This window comes from Pelodiscus sinensis, chromosome 15 (assembly GCF_052426305.1).
Source record: "Pelodiscus sinensis isolate ZL-2025 chromosome 15, ASM5242630v1, whole genome shotgun sequence".
In the NCBI taxonomy this organism is placed as follows: Eukaryota; Metazoa; Chordata; order Testudines; family Trionychidae; genus Pelodiscus; species Pelodiscus sinensis.
Window position 1 is genome coordinate 16,192,348 of NC_143066.1, and position 21,555 is coordinate 16,213,902.

Genomic DNA, 21,555 nt, shown 5'->3' on the forward strand with positions numbered 1-21,555 from the left:
TGGCTGCCGCACTCTGCCGACCAGCTGATGATCAGCTGTTTGTCGGCAGATCGGGGCAGTTTAGACGCTTCCCCATCGACATGAAAGTCCTTTCTCAACCTCCCTGGTAAACCTCATCCCACAAGGCATAAGGGGGAGGTCGACAAAGGGCTTTCATGTCGACGGGGGAGCGTCTAGACTGCCCCGATCTGCAGACAAACAGCTGATCATCAGCTGGTCGGCAGAGCGTGGCAGCCATTTAAATTTAAATAAAGCCACAATTATTTAAATCGCGGCTTCATTTCCCTCTGCCGATCAGCCTCATCTACATGGCTGTCGACGAAGCCATGTAGTTTAGACACATCCTACATGTCTATCAGGGATGGTCTAGACAGTATTTGGTCCTGTCATGAGGGCAAGGGACTGGACTCGATGACCTCTCGAGGTCCCTTGCAGTCCTAGTATTCTATGATTCTATGGAAATAAAATATTCATTATTGAAAACAGCTGCAGAAGATTATAGTCTCAAATGTTTCCATACTTGAAGCTATTCTTTATTGTGCTTAAGTTGCATATAATGCAGAACAATAACCCATGTCAGCAGTTATAGTAGGCTTTTAATTATTTATGTATCTACTGTAGTCAATAAACAATACATACAGTTCAAAAAGGGTGCGGTTATCTCTAATACGTGGAAGCAAAGAAAGATTAGGTATGATGTAATAATTCAGGAATGTATGTGATTATGTGAACATCTAACCTACAGGATTTATCAAAACACTGTAGGCTGCTTTTGCAGAAAAACTTGCCAGCTGTCTACACTGGCCGCTTGAATTTCCACAAGAACACTGACTTCCTACTGTAAGAAATCAGTGCATCTTGCAGAAATACTATGCTGCTCCCGTTCAGGCAAAAGCCTTCTTGTGCAAATCATTTGCGCAAGAGGGCCAGTGTAGACAGCACAGTACTGTTTTGCGCAAAAAAGCCCCGATGGCTAAAATGGCGATCGGGGTTTTTTTGCGCAAAAGCGCGTCGAGATTGGCCAATCCGTGCCAATCTAGACGCTCTTTTCCGCAAATTCTTTTAACGGAAAAGTTTTCCATTAAAAGCATTTGCGGAAAATCATGCCAGTCTAGACGAAGCCTGTAGTGTTTGCATGTAGCTGATTGTTTAGCTACTAGCATTGCACATGTGTTTAAAATGGCACTAGGATCAGCACTAGAACTACTGTGTATTGAGGCAGAGAACAGATGATTCCATACATGGGAATAACAGAAGCTTTCTCTTGCCATTGAGAAATGATCACTATAATTCAGCTGCTTTGAAGAAAGAAAACAATAGGGTAGTAAGAATATAGGTGGAATAGTGAAATATGCTACTCGACATGCTGTTGGGCACCATCATTTAGAACAGATGATGGTCCTTATTCTGATTTTCACACTAGCATAAATCGGGAGTAAGTTTGCGGAGATATGTGAATATACAGTAGAGCCCCAGTCTTCCTCTAAATTTCTCAAGAGTATGAACATACTTTCATCTGGGCAGTATAAAAGGTTACAATTCCTGAGAATCACTCCTTTTGAAAGTTTTTCTACCTCTGCATTCTAAATAGCTGCATTCTGAAATAATTGATGGCTACATCAAATCCCCTATTTTAATCTTGTAATTTTAAGAACAATTAAGGAAGATGAGCAGATTTCATTAACAAAATGGAAGGAAGGGAAACTTTTTTTGTATTTGTTTTTGAATAACAATATATATATAAATATATTGATAAAATGAGTCTAGATAAATTATTCAGAAGAAAAACAAAATATCAAAGCAAAAATAGCATTACAAAACCATGGGGGGGGGGGGGAATCAGAATCAATTTATAATACTGTAAAATGTTTTCAATAAGCAAATTGAAAGGAAATAAAGTAGCCAGCAGGAATAAGAAATGAGAGGTTGTGATGATCCATTGAGTGATAAACAAAGGCTGAATAATAAGACAAAGGGACAAAACTGACCATGGAAACAAGCAAAAAAAAAGTGAGAAATGATGTTTCTGTTTTTACTTAGAGCCATATTACTAGACAACTTTTGCATCTCCCAGGCAGAGTGTTTGGAATGAACAGAAATGAAACTTACCACACTGAGAAGGAATTTCCAAGGGGACGAAATTTCTGCTGCACAAATGAACAAATGCAGCTGCCAAGTTGCAGACAGCTTTCAGTACATTGGAATCACAAGCATCATGCGCACACATGCTGTAGAATGGTTCAGGGTCCACCTTAAACATGAACAGGGTTATATTTAATGTTTCAAGTTACATGACGCACAAGTACACAACTCTTCTAACGGTTCGGTAATAATTTGGAAATATGAATAAACCTTCCAAATAAAGACAATATATTTCAAGAAGGTAGACTTACACACTCAGGGAGATGGTATGGGATGCAAGTCTAAGGGGGAAAAGAGTTATAGAGCTGGCAATTTTTCAGAGCCATTAGGCTCTGAAAAAGCAAAGAGCAAATGTTTCCACCATGCACAAAAGATATGAAGACCAGGCTAGTTTATTCAGGAGATCTCCAATAATCTAAAAATTTAAAAGGAGTCCTACAAAAAGTGGAAACTAGATCAACTTACAAAAAGATTAATATAAACAAATAATATAACTACGGAGAGACAAAATTAGAACCTCCAAGGCACAAAATGAGATCAAACTAACTAGAGACATAAAGAGTAACAAGAAAACATTCTACAAATACATTAGGATCAAGAGGAAGCCAAAGTAATGATCCTACCCGTTCCTCAGTGGGAGGTGGGGGGAAATGGCGGAGGTGCTTAGTTGACTAGTCCATAACATCCTTATTATCTGATAAGCAAATGCTTATTGGATAGTCCAGTCGACTAGTCAATTCTCCCCCTCTTGCTGCCTCTATTAAATAGAGGCAGCAAAGTGGGGGGGGGGGGGGAATGGGTTACTTCAAAGCAGCAGGGCTGCATGGAGCCTGTACTCCAGGCTCCATGTGGTGCTGCTTTGAAATGCCGTGGTGGTGTTTCAAAGGGGGCAGCGCCGCACAAAGCTGACCCTGGGCTCTATGTGGCGCTGCCCCTTTGAAATGCTGTGGCACTATTTCAAAGGGGCAGCACCGCACAGAACCCGGAATCAGTTATGCGGTGCTGCCCCTTTGAAATGCTGCCACAGCATTTCAAAGTGGCATCACTGTGTGGAGCCCAGAGTCAGGTAGGGACTCCCTAGCTGACCCTGGGCTCCCTGTGGCATTTACGTGGAACCTGGAGTCAGCTGGGGAGTCCCCAGCTGATCCCATACCCCCTGAGGCGCTGCCACTTTGAAATGCCGTGCAGACCCTCGGCTCCGTGCGGCATTTCCACAGAACCTAGGGTCAGCTGGGGAGTGCCCGCCTGACCCCAGCTCCATTGGCATTTCAAAGCAGCAGCACTGCATGGAGCCCGGGATCAGCGGGAGACTCTGAGTCCCCAGGCTCCATGCGGGTGCTTCCACTTTGAAATGTTTGAAAGTTTTGTACATTTCAAAACTGGCACATCATGTGCAGTCCAGGGCCAGCAGGAAGTCCCACTGACTCCGGGCTCCACGTGGGCACTTCCGCTTTGAAATGCTCAAGAACCTCTGGGAGCCCACATGGAATCCGGAGTCAGCAGAGTTCCGCATTCCTACTTTGAAATGTACAAGAGCCCCTCCAGGGGCTCTTGGGTATTTCAAAATTGGAGGTGCCTATCCACTAGTTGAGTAGTCGGAAATTCTATCAACTATTTGACTAATAAATTGTTATTTAACATCCTTAGTGCTTAATGACTTCTTTGGTTCAGTTTTCATCAAGACGGTTGATGGCAATTGGAAGTTTAACATAGTGAATACCAGTGAAAATAGGATAGGGTCAGAAACCAAAACAGGGAAAGAACGAGTTAAAAATTATTTAGACAAATTAGATATTTTCAAGTCACCAGGGCCTGAAGAAACACTCAAGAAGCTGACTGACGAGCTATGTGATGAGGTTCAAAATGGACAACTGCAGAGACCTGCATTTGGGATGGAAAAATTCCAAGCACTGCTAAAGACTGATGACTGATTGGCCAAACAGCAGTTTAGCAGAAAAGGACCTGTGGATTATAGTGGATGAGAAGCTGGATATGAATCAACAATGTGCCCTTGTAGCCAAGAAGGCTAACAGCATACTATGGTGCATTAGGAGGAGCATTGCCAGCAGATCTAGAGAAATGATTATTCACCTTTATTCAGCACTCATGAGGCCACACCTGAAGTATTGCATCCAATTCTGGGCCCCCCATTTCAGAAAGGATATGGACGTATTGACTTGAGTCCAGTAGAGTGCAACACAAAGGGAGCACATGGACTTATGAGGAGAGACTGAGGGATTTAGGCTTATTTAGTCTACAGAAGGGAAGAATGAGGGGAGGATTCAATAGCAGCCTTTATCTACCTGAATGGGGATTCCAAAGAGGATGGAGAGAGGCTGTTCTCAGTAGTGACAGATGACAGAATGAGGAGCAGTGGTCTCAAGTTGCAGCGAGGGAGGTCGAGGTTGGATATTAGGAAAAACTATTTTACTAGGAGGGTGGTGAAGCACTGGAATGGGTTACCTAGGGAGGTGGTGGAATCTCCATCCCTAGAGGTTTTTAAGTCCAGGCTTGACAAAGCCCTGGCTGGGATGATTTAGTTGGGGTTGGTCCTGCTTTGGGCAGAGGGTTGGATTCTAAGACCACCCTGAAGTCTCTTCCAACCCTATAATTTTATGATTCTATGAGTCTGAGCCATTAGCTATTATCTTTGAAAAGGCAGGAGAAATTCTAGAAAATTGGAAAAGTGCCCATCTACAAAAATAAAGACAACCCAGGTAATTACAGACTTGTCAGCTTAACTTCTGTACTAGAAAAGATAATGGAGCAAATAATTAAGCAATTTGAAAACATCTGGAAGATAATTAGATGATAAGAAATAGCATGGATCTGACAAGAATAAATCATGTCAAAATGCATAGCTTTCTTTGACAGGATAATAAGGCTTGTGGATTGGAGCAAGTGCTAGATGTCATATATCTAGACTCTAGTAAGGCTTTTGATACAGTCTCTTCTACCAAACTACTGAAATACAGCCTCCATGGAATTACTGTAAGGTGGGTGCATAACTGGTTGGATAACTGTTCCCAGTCATTCTGGAAGGGCATAATGAGTATGATTCCACAGGGATCAGTTCTGGTTCCAGTTCTGTTCAATATTCTCATCAATGATTTAGAATAGATAATGACATAGAAAGTACACTTACAACATTTGCAGATGATAGCAAGCTGAGAGAGGTTACAAGTACTTTGGAGGATAAGATTATAATTCAAAGGGATCTGGACAAATTGGGAAAATGGTATGAGGTAAATAGGATGAAATTCAGTAAGGACAAATGCAAAGTACACGATTTAGGCAGTAGCAATCAATTGCACATGGGAAATAGCCTAAGAAGGAATATTATGGAAAGAAATCTAGTGGTCATAGTGGACCACAAGCTAAATATGAGTCAACAGAGTGATACTTGCAAGAAAGGCAAACATGTTTCTGGGATGTAATAGCAGGAGTGTTGTAAGTAAGAAATGAGAAGTAATTATTTCGCTCTACTCCACAAATCAGGCAAATCAACTGTAAAAGAATGAAATCAAGAACTTCAGAGAAACTGACTTTTTCTTTCCACATGTCCGTTGTCTGACATGAGTATTAACACATCTTTTATTGCGACTGGTTCTAGGGCTTTATGTATTTCCAGACTCTAGACCATACATTATAATGTCAAGGCAAGATGATATTCCATAGCTCAGAGAAATGTATTTATGTGGTAGAGAGACTGTGACATTTGGTTAGTAATTCTGTGATACCATTCTGATCACTAAAGCGATTGAGTTTTCAATTAAACTGATGGTTAAAAGTAATGATACTGTGTGGCATTCACTTGTCCTGGAAATTTTCATAATTCAGCAAAGCAGCTTTGAAGAAAGTTGCTAGAAGGTACAACCTAACTGAGTCCTAATAGTACTTACAACTTTGAAGCAGTTCCTAAGAAGAGAGTGGGGATCTTGAAAAAACATTTTACAAATGTTTGTCTTAGCTGTGCTGGAACATGGCTTTGCTTTCTTCTGCACATAGCTGCAATGACTGCTCACCTGAGAAAACAAGACTAGTCAATGAATAAAGACAGTTTTTTTAAAGCACTAACATGCTGTAAACCCTTTCAGGTACATTGGGAGATATGACTGACTGCAAGTCATTTAGATTAAGGCTTCTTAGACTTATTTTTCTTTATACCATTCTGAATATTTTTTTATTGTTTCATTATATTAATGTAAGCAGGGACTGAACTGCTGCTTGCTATCAGCCAGCTAAAAGGAGAGAGCTGCCCTGGGGTGGGTTGCCCCCTACAATTGTTTAGCTCTGAAAGATAATTAACTGTTAACTGATGATATGTAAATACAGCTCATGCCAGGATGGGGAGACAATCCGAGGTGTGGCTATGTAAATCCAATTCAGCCAGGGCTGATGGAGGATCAGTGTTGGAATGGAATGTGGTGTATTTTAAATAATTTGGGGCTGTTGTGGGGGGGGGGGTCACAAATCATGCTACGGGGTACTGTAAAACATGCCACCAGTGCTTGCAGGAGAGACACCACTATCACTGTAACAGGTCTCCGTGGAACAAGCCTCCCACTTCCAGAGTTGAGTGGACTGAGCTGGGGGAAAGAATTAAAGGGCTTGAGTCAGCCTCCTTCACACCTGCCAGGTGTAAGCTGTAAGACTGGCCCAACCTGCCCCTTTCCCCCTTTCATTTAAGGACAGACCTATAGCAGACTCTATGTAGAAGCTGGAATCCTTTGCCAGTCCAGCTGGTGGCTAAAGCATTGAAATCACTAAGAGCTGAAATCACTGGTTTGGCTGGGAGCCAGACCCATTGCAGCCAGCGAAGCGGCGGCGGCCAGCAGAGTGGCTGGTGGGAATCATTGGCCGGTAGTATGGCATGGCCGGTAGGAGTGGCAGCAGGCGAGGAGCGGCGACCAGCGGTGTGGAGTGGCAGTAGGCGAGGAGTGGTGACCAGCAGCATGGCTTGGCTGGTAGGAGCGGCGGCAGGCGACCAGCGGAGCATCCGGTGGCGTGGAATGAGACAGCTGGTGGAACGTAGTGGAGTGGCTTGTAAGGTGCCCCCTATCTATTCCCCCACCCCATTTCTACCCAGGTTGGGAGGTGAAACCCTGCAGGTGAACTTTTGGACTCTGGGTGGCACTGACCAAGGACAGAGACTTTTGAGGTGTTGGACTTTGGGTGATTCTTGGCTGGGTGGGGGGCTTAGCTCATGTTTGGGTCATGAACCCTGTTAGTGGTATTTTCCCAAGTTAATGCCGTATGACTTCTCTCTCTGTTTCATTAAATGTTTCTTTCCTACACTCAGACTCTATGCTTGCGAGTGGGGAAGCATTGCCTCTCAGAGGCATCCAGGGCTGCATCTAGACTGGCAAGATTTTGCGCAAAAGCATGTGATTTTGAGCAAAAACTTGCCAGCTGTCTACACTGGCTGCAAGTATTTGCGCAAGAACACTGACTTTGTACTATACAAAATCAGTGCTTCTTGCACAAATACTCCGATGCTCCCGCTCAGGGATAAGCTCTCTAGACAGCCATATTAATTTCTTGCGCAAGAAAGCCCGATGGCTAAAATGGCTTTGCAAAAGATGTGCCAGTGTAGACGCTCTTTTTGATATTGAACCCGGTCCTGGTTGCTGCCAGGCCTACCTGGCAGAAGGGTTACATTAAGGTGTGCCCTGCACACTTTATAAACAAAACAAAGGTGGTATCATCCTATAAATATTACAGGTTACAAACAGTGTTTCCTTTTTCTGTTGATTTTTGTGATTCATTATAGATTTTTTTTCTTTTTTATGGCTGCTGAATCAAGTTGTTGGCTAGCATTCTTTTTTTAATCTTTCTTTAACCTTTTTTTAATGATGCTAGTAAAAGCACTGCTTTTAATAGGTCCTTTTATAGAGAGCAGTTACATAGATTCTGACAATGTATATTCTTTTTAATAAGTGAAATAAAGTTTTAAAAGAAAATTATCACAAGTGAAAGCAATGACAAATACTTCTGGGCTGCGTCTAGACTGGCAAGATTTTGCGCAAAAACGTTTGCTTTTGCGCAAAATCTTGCCATCTGTCTACACTGGCCACAAGTATTTGCACAAGAACACTCACCTTGTACTGTACAAAATCAGTGCTTCTTGCGCAAATACTCTGATTCTCCCGCTCAGGGAAAAGCATGAACATTGCACATCTGTGCATAAGATTGGTACACCATGACTGTGTCTACATTGGCAGCCTTTTACGGAAAAGGGATGCTAATGAGACACTTCGGAATTGCAAATGCCGCGGGGGATTTAAATATCCCCCGCGGCATTTGCATGAACATGGCTGCCGCTTTTTTCCGTCTCGGGGTTTTGCCGGAGAAAAGCGCCAGTTTAGACGGGATCTTGCAGAAAATAAAGCCTTTTCCGGAAGATCCCTTATTCCTACGTTCCGGAAAAGGCTTTATTTTCTGCAAGATCCCGTCTAGACTGGCGCTTTTCTCCGGCAAAACCCCGAGCCGGAAAAAAGCGGCAGCCATGTTCATGCAAATGCATTTGCAATTCTGAAGTGTCTCATTAGCATCCCTTTTCCGGAAAAGGCTGCCAATGTAGACACAGCCCATATGGTCAACTCTATATTCAGGCAAAACACAAAAGCAAGGTCATGTTCTACTATCTCCTTAAGGAGAGAATTTTAATGTGACAATTTAGCCTCCCAAACAATTATTTTTCTATGCAGTCATTCAGTTGCATGGCTCCTGGCTTATAAAGTCTCCTTTTTAGCCTCTGCTTGTCTAATGGCGACTAATTCCACAACTAAGAACTGAACAGATTGTGTTCCTGTGACACCATTAGTGATGTAATTGTATGGCATGGTTTGAGTAGTAAAGGCATTACCCACTTACCAGTGAGCACCAAATCTATCACTTTTGCAACAGTATTTGCATGATTTTCACTGACCTACAATGTAAGATCCCAGAGGTGAGTCCTATAAAGCAGAATACAGCATATTGTATTCCTTCAGGCTGGTCTCTGACCAATTATACTATATGTTCCTGCTGCTTCCCGTTTCTGGCTCCTATTATTAAGCCAAGTCTCCTGATCAGGAGGGAGAGAAGTAAGCTCCATTTTACAACTAAATACATTAACCAGCAGATTATTTCTGATGTATTGTCTCATCCTATAACTTTAAAAAAGTTTGTACTAGTTAGAATGAGTTCCTGGCCATTGCCTTAATGATCCACAACAATGGTACATCATCATCAAGTCAATCTTTTCAGTACTTTTTCTGAACAGGATATGAGTCATATTGACTGCAAGCAGCACAGAGTTCAGCTAAAATCATCTATGAAGGATAGGCAGGGGAAAAAAGAGGAGGTGTTGCCTTGTATATTAAAAATGAATACACTTGGACTGAGGTGGAGATGGACATAGAAGACAGACTTGTTGAGAGTCTCTGGGTTAGGTTAAAAGGGGTAAAAAATAAGGGTGATGTCATGCTAGGGATCTACTACAGACAACCAGGCAGTAGAGGTGGATGACACTTTTTTTAAACAATTTAAAAAAATCATCCAAAGCACAGAATTTGGTGGTGATGTGGGACTTCCAACTATCCAGACATATGTTGGGAAACTAACACAGGAGGACACGGATTATCCAATAAGTTCTTGGACTGCACTGGAGACAATTTTTTATTTCAGAAAGTTGAAAAAGCTACTTGGGGGGAAAGCTGTTCTTCATTTGATTTTAACAAAGAAGGAGGAACTGGTTGAGAATTTGAAAGTGGGAGAAAGTGAGCATGAAATCATAGAGTTCATGATTCTAAGGAATGGTAGAAGGGAGAAGAGCAAACTAGAGACAATGGATTTCAGGAAGGCAGATTTTAGTATATTCAGAGAGCTGTTAAATGCCATGTTTAACTGCATACCTCCATCCATATTAGAATTAAAAACTTCAGAGGGGTAGCTGAGCTAGTCTGTACCTGGAAAAACTTAAACAATGAATAGTCTAGCAACACCTTAAAGACTAATAAAACATGTAGATGGTATCATGATGGACACATTTCCTCCACCTTATACCAGAAACCTACCGACTGCTTCACTTACCTTCATGCCTCTAGCTTCCATCCCAGACACATTTCTCAATCTATTGTTTACAGCGAAGCCCTAAGATACAACCAGATTTGCTCCAAACCCACAGACAGAGACAAACATCTACAGGATCTATACAGAGCATTCTTAAAACTGAAATAGCCACCCGGAGAAGTGAAAAAACAGATTGGCAGAACCAGAAGAGTACTCAGACATGAACTACTTCAAGACAGGCCGAGAAAAGAAAACATCAGAATTCCTTTTGTCATCACCTACAGGCCACAACTTAAACCCCTCCAATGCATTATCAACAATCTACAACCTATCCTGGAAAATGATCCCTCCCTCTCACAGGCCTTGGGGAAAGGCCAAACCTCACCTACAGACAACCCCCTAACCTCAAACAAATTATTTCTAGTAACCATGCAGCATACCTATGTCATAATCATCCAGGAATCCATTCCTGCAATCAACCCTGGTGCCAACTCTACCCACACATCTACACAAGCGATTTCATCACTGGACCTAAACACATCAGCTACCATATTAGAAGCTCATTTAACTCCACATCCACTAATGTGATCTATGCCATCAAATGCCAGCAATGCCCCCACTGCAATGTATATTGGCCAAACCGGACAGGCTCTACAGGAAAAAATTAATGGACACAAATCAGATAGCTGAAAAGGTAACACACAGAAACCTGTTGGAGAACACTTTAACCTGCTTGGGCACTCGTTAACGGACCTCAAAGTCATTGTTTTGTTTCAGGCCAATTCCACAAGACAAGTACACAGGGAAGCCTTGGAATTTAACTTCATTTACAGGTTTAGGATCCATCACAAAGGTATGAATAAAGACATTGCCTGGCTAAACACTACCTTCCACATATTAATGACTTAAAAAACCAAACAATGGTTACCTCAGAAAAGTTTGCACCTTCTCTATCAGCTTCATGTAAGATGAACACTTTAATTCACTTTTTTTTCCTTTTCTTCCCCCATTCCCTATGTATTTCGAAACTGGAACTTTAATAACACCAGTCATCTGAAGAAGTGGGTTATACCCACGAAACCTCATGATACCATCAACATGTTTTGTTAGTCTTTAAGGTGCTGCTACACTATTCATTGTTTTTTTAGTTTTTTCATATTAGAATTGTGTGCATGTAGTTGTACTGGCTGAAAACACAAAGGGTATGTCTACACTACAAAGTTAATTCAAACTAACAGACGTTAGTTCGAATTAACTTTGATAGGCGCTACACATGCAAACCGCTAGTTCGAACTTAATTCAAACTAGCGGAGCGCTTAGTTCGAACTAGGAAAACCTCATTCTACGAGGACTAAGCCTAGTTCGAACTTGCTAGTTCGAATTAAGGGGTGTGTAGCCCCTTAATTCAAACTAGTGGAAGGCTAGCCCTCCCCAGCTTTCCCTGGTGGCCACTCTGGCCAACACCAGGGAAACTCTTCTGCCCCCCTCCCGGCTCCGGACCCCTTAAAGGGGCACGGGCTGGCTACGATGCCTGTGCCAGGTGCAAGCCTGCCAGCACCCAGCTAGCAGACCCTGCACCTGGCACGGCTCAAGCCAGCCACCCGATGCCCCCCAGCCCTCCCCCTCTTCCCGGGACCAGGCTGGCGGCTCCCGGGAGCTTGCCTGGGACCGCAAGAGGTGGGCACCCGCCTGGACTAGTGCGGACATCGTGGACCTCGTCCACGACCTCCGCACTAGGCACAGGAAAGCGGCCGTCTAGGGCAGGAGAGCTGCCAGCCTGGCCACCTAGGAGCAGGTGTGCATGAAAATCAAGGTGGTCCACTGAGACCCCCGACCCTGAACCCTGAGCTTACAATGGCCGTACTGGGTCAGACCAAAGGTCCATCTAGCCCAGTAGCCTGTCTGCCGACAGTGGCCAACCCTAGGGACCCTGGAGGGGATGGACCGAAGACAGTGACCAAGCCATTTGTCTCATGCCGTCCCTCTCCAGCCTTCCACAAACTTTGGGCAGGGACACCACTCCTACCCCCTGGCTAATACCACTCCATGGACCCAACCTCCATCACTTTATCTCACTTCTCTTTAAACTCGGTTCTAGTTCTAGCCGTCACAGCCTCCTGTAGCAAGGAGTTCCACAGGCTGACTCTTTGCTTTGTGAAGAACAACTTTCTGTTACTAGTTTGAAGCCTGCTACCCATTCCTTTCCTTTGGTGTCCTCTAGTCCTTCTATTATGGGAACTAATGAAGAACTTTTCTTGATGCACCCTCTCCGCACCACTCATGCTTTTATAGACCTCTATCATATCCCCCCTCAGTCTCCTCTTTTCTAAGCTGAAAAGTCCCAGTCTCTTTAGCCTCTCTTCATATGGGACCCGTTCCAAACCCCTGATCATTTTAATTGCCCTCCCCTCTCCCAGCCTCTCTCTTCCCCTCTCCAACCTCCTTTTCCCAGTCTCCCCGAGTTTTGTTCAATAAAGAGAGATTCTATTTTTGACCACACGTTTTCTTTATTTTGTACATCAGGAAGGGGGGCTAGGGAAGGGTAAGTGGAAGGAAGTGAGGGAGGAATGGGGTACGAGCCCCCGATGGGGAGTACTGGGCTGGCTCTGCGGGCTTATGGGGCTTGAAGCTCTCCTGCAGCCCCCCAATTGCCCCCTCTCCCCAGATGGCAGCCTGCAGCAAGTGCAGCCAGTCTGATGGCCGAGTGCTGCTTTGCAAGTGGGGCACCCCTGAGAACTGTCTGTCCGGGGTGGGGGTCGGGTCCCTTTAAGCACAGCCCTCGGCTAGCCTGAGGCAGCAGCTCCACGCTCTAAGTCCTCATCTGATGCCCTGCCGGCACTGCTTCCAGCCATCCTTAACCCCGGTTCAGGGTCCACTTAATATGGACATGCTAGTTCAAATTAGCAAAATGCTAATTCGAACTAGTTTTTTAGTCTGGATCCGTTAGTTCGAATTAGCTAAGTTAGTTCGAATTAGCGCTGTAGTGTAGACATACCCATCGAGAGGAACTGCATGCAGAAACAACCAATGTGATGTTTAATAGGTCATAAATGATGCATTTATTTACTTAAACTGTCCAAGAAAATTCACCATTAAGCAGATACCAGGCAGGCATGGAAACTTTCAGCCTAGGTGAAAGATTCCAAAATTTCCATACTTGATTTCTGTCTGCAGGTGAATTTTCTTGGAATGTTTAAGCACATAAATGCAGTTTTCCTCTAAATAAATGGAGAGTGAATATTTTGGCCCACGTTGCCAATATTCTGTGGCTAACTCATCTGTTTCCATTTTCACTGTGCAGTTTTAACCATTTCAGTAAAATAGAACTCTGTCGCATGTGTATGTTACATGCAAACCTCTGTGTTCCAAGTGCCACATGTGCCTGAAAAGACAGATATTTTGCAACTGTCCTTTCAGATAGCAGTGAGGTAGCCAGTATACCTGCCAGCTCCTTGTGAATTCCTGCATGCTACCAGCGTAGGAGTGATTGGGAAGCATCCATTCATTTCCAGCTTCATTATCATTGGTACCAAAAAGACCAGCTGACACACCTGAAATCAGATGAAAATAGGGTAAGACAGAAATGGAACCATAGAAAAACTCTGGTTTTAGAAGTCACCACTGGCCTCTTGCTCTCCTGCCTTCTATAGCTGAGGTGAAATGCAGAGGTGATGTATTTGGGTTCCTGAAGGAGAGCATCCCTTGGCAGAGTAACAGGTTGAGAGGACTACATTATCATCCTGTGTGCTAGTCTTCACTCTGCCTTCCTGGCCAGAGAAAGGAGCTGCCATGATGGACAACAGATTTCTATAAAAATTGAGGGTGATGTGCTGTACAGCAGGGAAGCCATGACAGCTTATATTAATAAGACCAGAAGGATGCTTTTGTATAAATGTTCATGTGCTCTGTTATATCTGACACAGGGGCATAGCCACACGCAGGCCTGGATGGGCCGTGGTCCACTCACTTTGCATCCAGACCCACCCTTCTCCAGTTTACCAGGCGCTCCAGCCAAGAAGCAGGGTCAGGGCAGTGGGGCTTACTCCATTCTACCTGCTGGACCAACGGGGGAGTGGGACCAGGGTGCTGGGGCTCCACCTGGTGTTCCAGCCAAGGAGTGGGACCAGGGTGATGGGGCTTTCCCTGCTCTGCCTAGTGTTCCAGCAGGGGAGAGGGGCTAGGGCAGTGGGGCTTACCCCTCTCCTTCCAATAAGCCAGGTGGGGAGCAGGAGTAGCAGGGCTAGAACCCACACATGATCAAGTGCCAGGCAGGCAGCGAGCGGAACAAGGCAAGCCCCTGCATGAAGACCCTGCTCTCTGGGTGCATCCCTGGGTTCCCTGGCCAGTTGTGTGCGTGTGGGGGAGAAGTGGCCCCATCCCTCCTGTCCTCCCCCCCCATTCTTGCCCACACACTCAGGGGCTGTGTCTACACTGGGCCACTTATTCCGGAAAATCAGCCGCTTTTCCGGAATAAGCTGCGAGCTGTCTACACTGGCCCTTGAATTTCCGGAAAAGCAACGATGCTCTACTGTACAAAATCAGCCACTATTCCGGAAAAACTATTCTGCTCCCGCTTGGGCATACGTCCTTATTCCGGAACACTGTTCCAGAAAAGGGCCAGTGTAGACAGCCCAGTAGTCTTTTCTGGAAAAAAGCCCCGATCGCGAAAATGGCGATCGGGGCTCTTTTCCGGAAAAGCGCGTCTACATTGGCCACAGATGCTTTTCTGGAAAAAGGGCTTTTCCAGAAAAGTAGCCTGCCAATGTAGACGCTCCTTTTCCGGAAAAACTGAAAACAGAATAGTATTCCATTTTAAGCATTTCCGGAAATTCATGCCAGTTTAGACACAGCCAAAGTCAGGGTCCACCCAAGTCAGCCTTTCTGGCTACAGCACAGATTATTTTGACATAGAAGAGAGCAGCTCTCAGACTGGCTTGTGGAGGTGGACTGGCTGGACACACAGTACTGCACCGCAAGCGGCTACGCTCCATTACAAGACAGCAAAATTGTAATTATTCTGTGTAAACATTCGTTGTTGTTACTGTAGGGACATGTTATATGTTTCATCACATTCATTGGTAGGATCTTGTGCCAGGACTTGAAGGACAGGCTAGTTCCGGTCAGCCCATAGTCTGAAACCTGAGCGTTCTAGAATTCAGAGAGAACAACAAATCAGAAGGAGATGGGAACAGCTGTGCTGAATGTTTAGTGGTTACCATGATGCCATCCATCCAGTGTAAGAGTACAGAGATCATAGTGAAAGTCACAGGAGACAGAAACTGAATTTTCATTCGATACTTCTATTCTGTTAGCCTCCTTTCTTATGGTGAGTCCGTTCTTTTCAGACTGATTCAGACTGAGGCAGTTCTCCTCCAGCAGGGATATATTGTAAATCTTGTATGTCTGTTTTAAGATAAGAATTTTCAGGGTAACTAGCTTAGAATGGATCTTGCAAGGTGTTGATTCCCCTTAACTACCCAATAGAATTGTACTTTCAAATATTTGAAACATCATTCCTGATTACTGGGTGAGCTCAGCTTGCACATGTGCAAATGGATGGTCCCATTTATGCCCAGCCCTATGGGGAAGGTAATGGTGTTCCTGAGGGACCAGTGAAGTGCAAAGCCTCCCAGCTGAACAGAAGCTTGTTCCTCCAAGAGTAGGTGCTGTTGTTCTTCTTGGCTTACACGGGATATACAAGAATTGGGAGAAAGGTTCTTTGAGCCTTCTCCACCCCATGTATCCACATATAAGTCAAGAAGAACATGGCCCATTATTGATAGGACTGATTGCCTTATTGAGGGCTATTCCCTTTTGCTGAGATATTCACTGTGTTTGCATTAACTTATGCGAGCCCCTGTGTGCTAAATCTGGGGCACAGATAAAGTCAGTGTTTGGCTTCTTTGTCAAAGTGCAGTGATTTCAGAGTTGCATATTCTCTTCTGGAAGGGAAAGAAGTTTGACTCTCCTGTCCTACCTTCAATCCGGGGTAGATATCAATGGTTGTCCAGTTCATTTTCACATGCAGTGAACCCAAGCCACTACTCTCCTGGTTCAGCACTACAGTAAATGTGTTGTGAACAAAATCCTTGGCAAGAAGCACACTGCACCTCGATGTCAGATCATACATTCTTCCATCAAAAGTCCTGATGTGCTTGTTTCCCATCAGTACAGCATGGTCTAGAGCATGGTATTGCAAAAGCAATGTCACAGTGTTGTTCACAGAGCTCATCGGGTAGCACTTAACTGCTTTCCAGAATCTATCTATTTGTTCTTAGGAAAAATGTACCCATTTCCTTATAATTTTATACCAGACTGGATCTCAAAGTCCTAGAACTTTGGAAAGTATGAAAAGAGGATCCAAAGTTTACATTTGAGCCTATCTTGGTTTATAATCTTAATGCTAATTATACATATTCATAAACAGAAAGCAGGAATAAAGATTAAGAATCTGCCTTAAACAGAGGAAAGCCAGCAAAATCAGAGGTAAGACTGATTTTTATAGGTGCCAAGCAATGTTCCCTGTAAGCTGAGAGCTTGTGCAGCTGCTCAGAATTAGGAAAGCTCCCATAGCTAGGTTTTTGTTTCTATGGGTGGTTCACATTTGCAAATGTGTGGGTGCACATATTAAAATTTATTCAACAATTAGGTGGCAAGAATCTGCACATGGGAGGAAAAAATTAGAGGCACATTTGTGCCAAGGAATCTACATCAGCAGAATTCAATGGAAACTAGTGCACACCTCTGAAAATCTTACAGTCCACTCTTAAAACCCTCCAATCTGCCCAGATACTGGAGCTAATGAAGCACTGTCCAAAGCCTACTGTTTCTGGGAGCTCTCTTGTCTACTAATTGATAGCCAGATGTTCAGTGAGGACTGCTATCAATAGCAATGCTCTCTGTCTAATGTGATCTCTGAAGTTTCTACACAGCCAATCTTATGCACTCTGAAGTTAACGGGAATTATGTCACCGACTTCAATGAAATTAAGATCAGGTCCTCAATGTGAGATCCTCAGCTCTGAGACCAATCATCATACCTCCTCACAATGGGATGTGGTTGAGATACCGGTATATTCTACCTGCTCATTTCAAGCTTCTCAACAGAGTGGTGTTATATAGGCCTGCCAATGCAGTGGGGATGAGGAGGGCAAAGGGACATTTGTACCTGGGTCCAGTAATTCAAAGATTTGGGATTGGTCCTGCCTTGGGCAGGGAGATGGACTTGATGACCTCCTGAGCTCTCTTCCAGCTCTATGGTTCTATGATTCTAAAGAGGCCTGGGACTCCGGACCACTGCTACTGCTGCAGTGGTAGGAGCCCCAGGTCCTTTAAATCGCTGCCAGAGTGGGATGCCACACTCTCCTCACAGCTCTGCGGGCCAGAGTGGCTCAGTGTGGTGGTTCAGACAGCGCAGGGCTGGCTGCCCCATATCCCACCCCTTCTGCCCAAAACCTCACCCCTTCTTGGGGCACAGAGCTGCCCTCCCACCTTGCCCAGGGGCTCACGGAAGCTTTCAGCACCCCTGATGTTATAACACAGCTTTTCTGTACTGTATGTAATTAAAAAATAAGAAAAATTCACATGGAAGTTTGCTGGAGCTGAAAGTTCACCACAAATGGCTTATTTACCATAAGTGACTGCTGCGCCACCAAAATATCAATCTACATAAAATAATTTAAAATACGACCCAGAGAAATATGATGTTAATTAACAATCCTCTCTTTGTATGCAAAATTCTATCTGGAGCTCAGAGGAAAATGGGAATAGCTGATTAGAGCTGCCAAGGAACCTACATTCAAAGGGGCTCTCCATCAGCCTCTGTTTGATTCTATAATACTCAGCAACTGGGTTGATGTTGTACAGGTCCCGGAGAGGCCGCATTAGCTTTTCCTCAATGAGGTAGTTAGTGATATTTGCCAGGCCCACAAAGTGGTCTCCTTTAGGCAGCACTGGCAGTTTCACTGCCATTGAACAGTTCCTGTGGGATACAAATGATTAACTTGTGGTGTTACTGGTGTTAAATTGATTAAATGTAGTCAATGTATCAAGTGGTATAAAATGGAAAAGAAAAGTGCTTCTTAAAGCTGAGTGTAGCATAGCTATATCATTTGCTGCTGGATATTTATTCTCCAAAGTGGGGAAAGCAGCCCATGACAATAGATGATAATATTACTTAGTATAAAGGGAGTCCAAAGCACAGGGTAGCTGCTGAGTTCTGTTCCCTAATACTGTAATTTGATGCAAATAACCGACAAGTATCTGTTTAGAAGACTATGCTGGGTGTAGAGCTTTCCCAAACGCTAGACTGCCCACTGTTACCTGGCTGAAAAACTGTACAGATTTGATAACGGTTTCCGGATCTTGTTCACAGCTCTGGAAATCCTGGCATCTGCCCATCTCAGTAGCTGACGTGTTGCCTAGTGTGGACACATCATTAAAAAACTTCAACACTGAAGTGGTTTTTGGACATGCTAAAAGGACTATCAAAGGACTATTAAAAACATAACACTTGACCCTCCCTCACATTTGTCACTTGCCTAACAGCAAGGCTTCCTGTTATTTAGAGGTGGTTGGTGAATGAGAAGTTAATCACGTTGGTATAAGAGAGAAATATATCCTCCTGATGACAATGCCATTTAACATGTACGCAGGCCCACTACTGGAGGGGTAAAGGGGGGGGGTCCCCAGAGCTATTTACAAACTATAGTGTGACAGGAATGACACGCATACCTCTGAGGTGGGAAGACCGCAACCATGTGGGTGACAAGCACACTGCTAGTGGTGTCATTTTGGCCAAAGACATCAGATTGACACACCCTCTAATATTAAATGTGCCACTGAGGTACCAGGCCACTTTTTCGAAAGTAGCAAACAGCCAAATCCATATCCTAGAGGTATGTGCACAAAGCAGGGAAGTGAAAATCTACCTGTGCAATTTGCATACACAGAAATGTTGCTTAGAATTTAGGTGCAATTTTAGTAGTTAGTTTGAGATCAGGTTGAGGCATATGGCCCTTGAAGTCCACAAAAAATGCAAAAAACCTTGAATTTTATCTCGTGTGAAGAGCCCCAAAGAAGAAAAGGATCCAATGGTGGCATCAGCCTTGAAAAGATGCATGATGAGTCAACCTGAATGGAACCTGAACCTGTATTTTGAAGCTGATGCTTAGCTCTGTATACCATCCCCTCTGGACCATATAAAAATTAAGCATTATTTTATACTAACCAAATCCAAGCTTGTTTTCATGGCTGTTAATGCCACCTGGATTGGTTCCATTAACCACACATCTTTTACAATACTGGGCACAAAAGCCTGGATTTTCTTCATATATTCCTCAGTTTTCTCTTGCCAAACTTCGTCCAGTGACTTCAAAGTCACATCATAGTAGGCATCCTTCAGGGTGGCTAATGGTTCTGAAACAAGTGTGAAACTGACCTTAGCAAATACATTTTAACGTGGACCTCAGTTGTAATTCAGGACAAAATCGTCACCACCTCAACAAAGGAGGGGGGTATTCTCTGAACACTAGGTTATGGGACAGGCTATGGAAAACATGGCCAGCCCTGATCTGCCTCCAGCATCCAGAAGCAGACACTGAGGAGGCAGGGAGTGCATGGAGCTCTTTCAAATCCACTGGCAGGCACGTTAGATGGCACTCCCATCAGGCTGTCCACATCTGCTTTGCACGAGAAAAATGCCGCCTCTGCTCTACCTCTGACACTCTACCTCCCACCTTATCGCCCTCTGAGGAGGAGCACAGGGACAATTTGGTTATTATAATTGAAAGCACAAATACACATTGCACATGTAGACAAGGTCTAAGTGCTCTTTATTGGCATTGGGGGACAGATCATGTTCCGTAGCTCCAAGATCATGTACCAAAGTTTTCTCTTGTGCCATAATCAGAGATGGATACAGTCCACTTTATTTTCCTCTGTTAGTTTTACTGCAAAAATCGTCCTTCTGAAACATCATGGCTACGTCTAGACTGGCATGATTTTCCGCAAATGCTTTTAACAGAAAAGTTTTCCATTAAAAGCATTTGCAGAAAAGAGCATCTAGATTGGCACGGACGCTTTTCCACAAAAGCACTTTTGCACAAAAGCATCCGTGGCCAATCTAGACGCGCTTTTGCGCAAAAAAGCCCCGATCGCCATTTTCGCAATCGGGGTTTTTTTGCGCAAAACAAATCTGAGTTGTCTACACTGGCCCTTTTGCACAAAAGCTTTTGCACAAAAGGACTTTTGCCTGAACGGGAGCAGCATAGTATTTCCGCAAGAAGCACTGATTTCTTACATGAGATTGTCAGTGTTCTTGCAGAAATTCAAGCGGCCAGTGTAGACAGCTGGCAAGTTTTTCCGCAAAAACAGCTGCTTTTGTGAACCGCTAGCTCATGTGAACCGCTAGCAATGGAGCGGCTGGCAGCACCCTAACCACAGAACAGATACAATGCCCAACATCTCGTTACCATTAGTCCTAGCACTTTACTCCTTCAGTTAATGGTTTAAGTCCCAATGCGGGAGGAGATGGGGAGAGGGAAAGGTTGGCAGGACATTTCAGCATGTACTCCTTGACTGAAGAATCTGCTTCCAGCCTTAGTCTGACAGAGCCTAGATTTACTGACATTCAGGCATGAGTCAGAGACTACACTTACCATGCTGGATTTCATTAGTGGATGTGTTAAACGGGGGCTACTTGGAGGCTTTCTTACTGTGGCAACTAGAGAAATGATCTATGTGAATATGGAGTCCAGCGGAGCTTGTATATATTTATACATAACTGAGCAGAACCCAGAGCTTTTTGTAAGATCAAATAAAAGCATTTGTGCTATTCAGCACCTTATTTACTCAGTTTGCTAGGCCCTGCTTCTTCTCTGTGCTACATATCCCCTTCCTTTAAGTGTCTCTGCTTACTTTGTAGTTCATTTTGCATTTGCTGTACAGTCTCTTGAATTTTTTCCAAGTACAGTGGGAGGTTGTTCCGCAGAGCTTGCTTGATTCCACTCTGCTTCCACATCTGGGTGACAGCTCCCCCCCCATTTTGCAGGATTCCAGCAACTTCCCGGGAGGCTTTCAAAGGCCAGCCAGCTGCTTCATACAGGAAATCAATTTGCTGCACCTACAGTGGGCCCCAAACAGCAAGAAATGTAGAAATATGCTATGATTTTTAGTAAACTTATGGAGCATGTTGTCTTGCGACAATAATGAGTGCTTGGGAAGGAGAGCAACAGAGACCATATCCTAAGCCTGATCCTCTCATGCTAACCCAAAGACTTTAAGATTCTGCATGCGAGGTTATGAATACATTGTTAGCTCATATTGAAGAGGCTGCCTGATGTAGCTGCAGATCTAAAGA

The 21,555-nt window shown here is 44.0% G+C and overlaps 1 protein-coding gene across 5 annotated transcripts in view; it reads right to left on the reverse strand.

Moving 5' to 3' along the window:
* APOLTP (apolipoprotein lipid transfer particle homolog) overlaps positions 1 to 21,555 on the reverse strand; it is a 232,974-nt gene that overhangs the window by 2,987 nt on the left and 208,432 nt on the right. For 4 of the 5 annotated variants that reach the window (XM_075899317.2, XM_075899315.2, XM_075899314.2 and 1 more), the window contains 9 exons: positions 21,114 to 21,318; positions 19,426 to 19,613; positions 18,519 to 18,616; positions 17,993 to 18,177; positions 16,175 to 16,377; positions 15,414 to 15,600; positions 13,639 to 13,748; positions 6,045 to 6,167; positions 2,110 to 2,251 (listed from right to left, as the gene is read on the reverse strand). In XM_075899317.2, coding sequence (XP_075755432.2) covers positions 2,110 to 2,251; positions 6,045 to 6,167; positions 13,639 to 13,748; positions 15,414 to 15,600; positions 16,175 to 16,377; positions 17,993 to 18,177; positions 18,519 to 18,616; positions 19,426 to 19,613; positions 21,114 to 21,318 — 1,441 coding nt within the window. Of the gene's footprint in view, positions 1 to 2,109; positions 2,252 to 6,044; positions 6,168 to 13,638; positions 13,749 to 15,413; positions 15,601 to 16,174; positions 16,378 to 17,992; positions 18,178 to 18,518; positions 18,617 to 19,425; positions 19,614 to 21,113; positions 21,319 to 21,555 lie in introns of those variants that run through there. The other variant, XM_075899318.2, reaches the window with a different exon arrangement.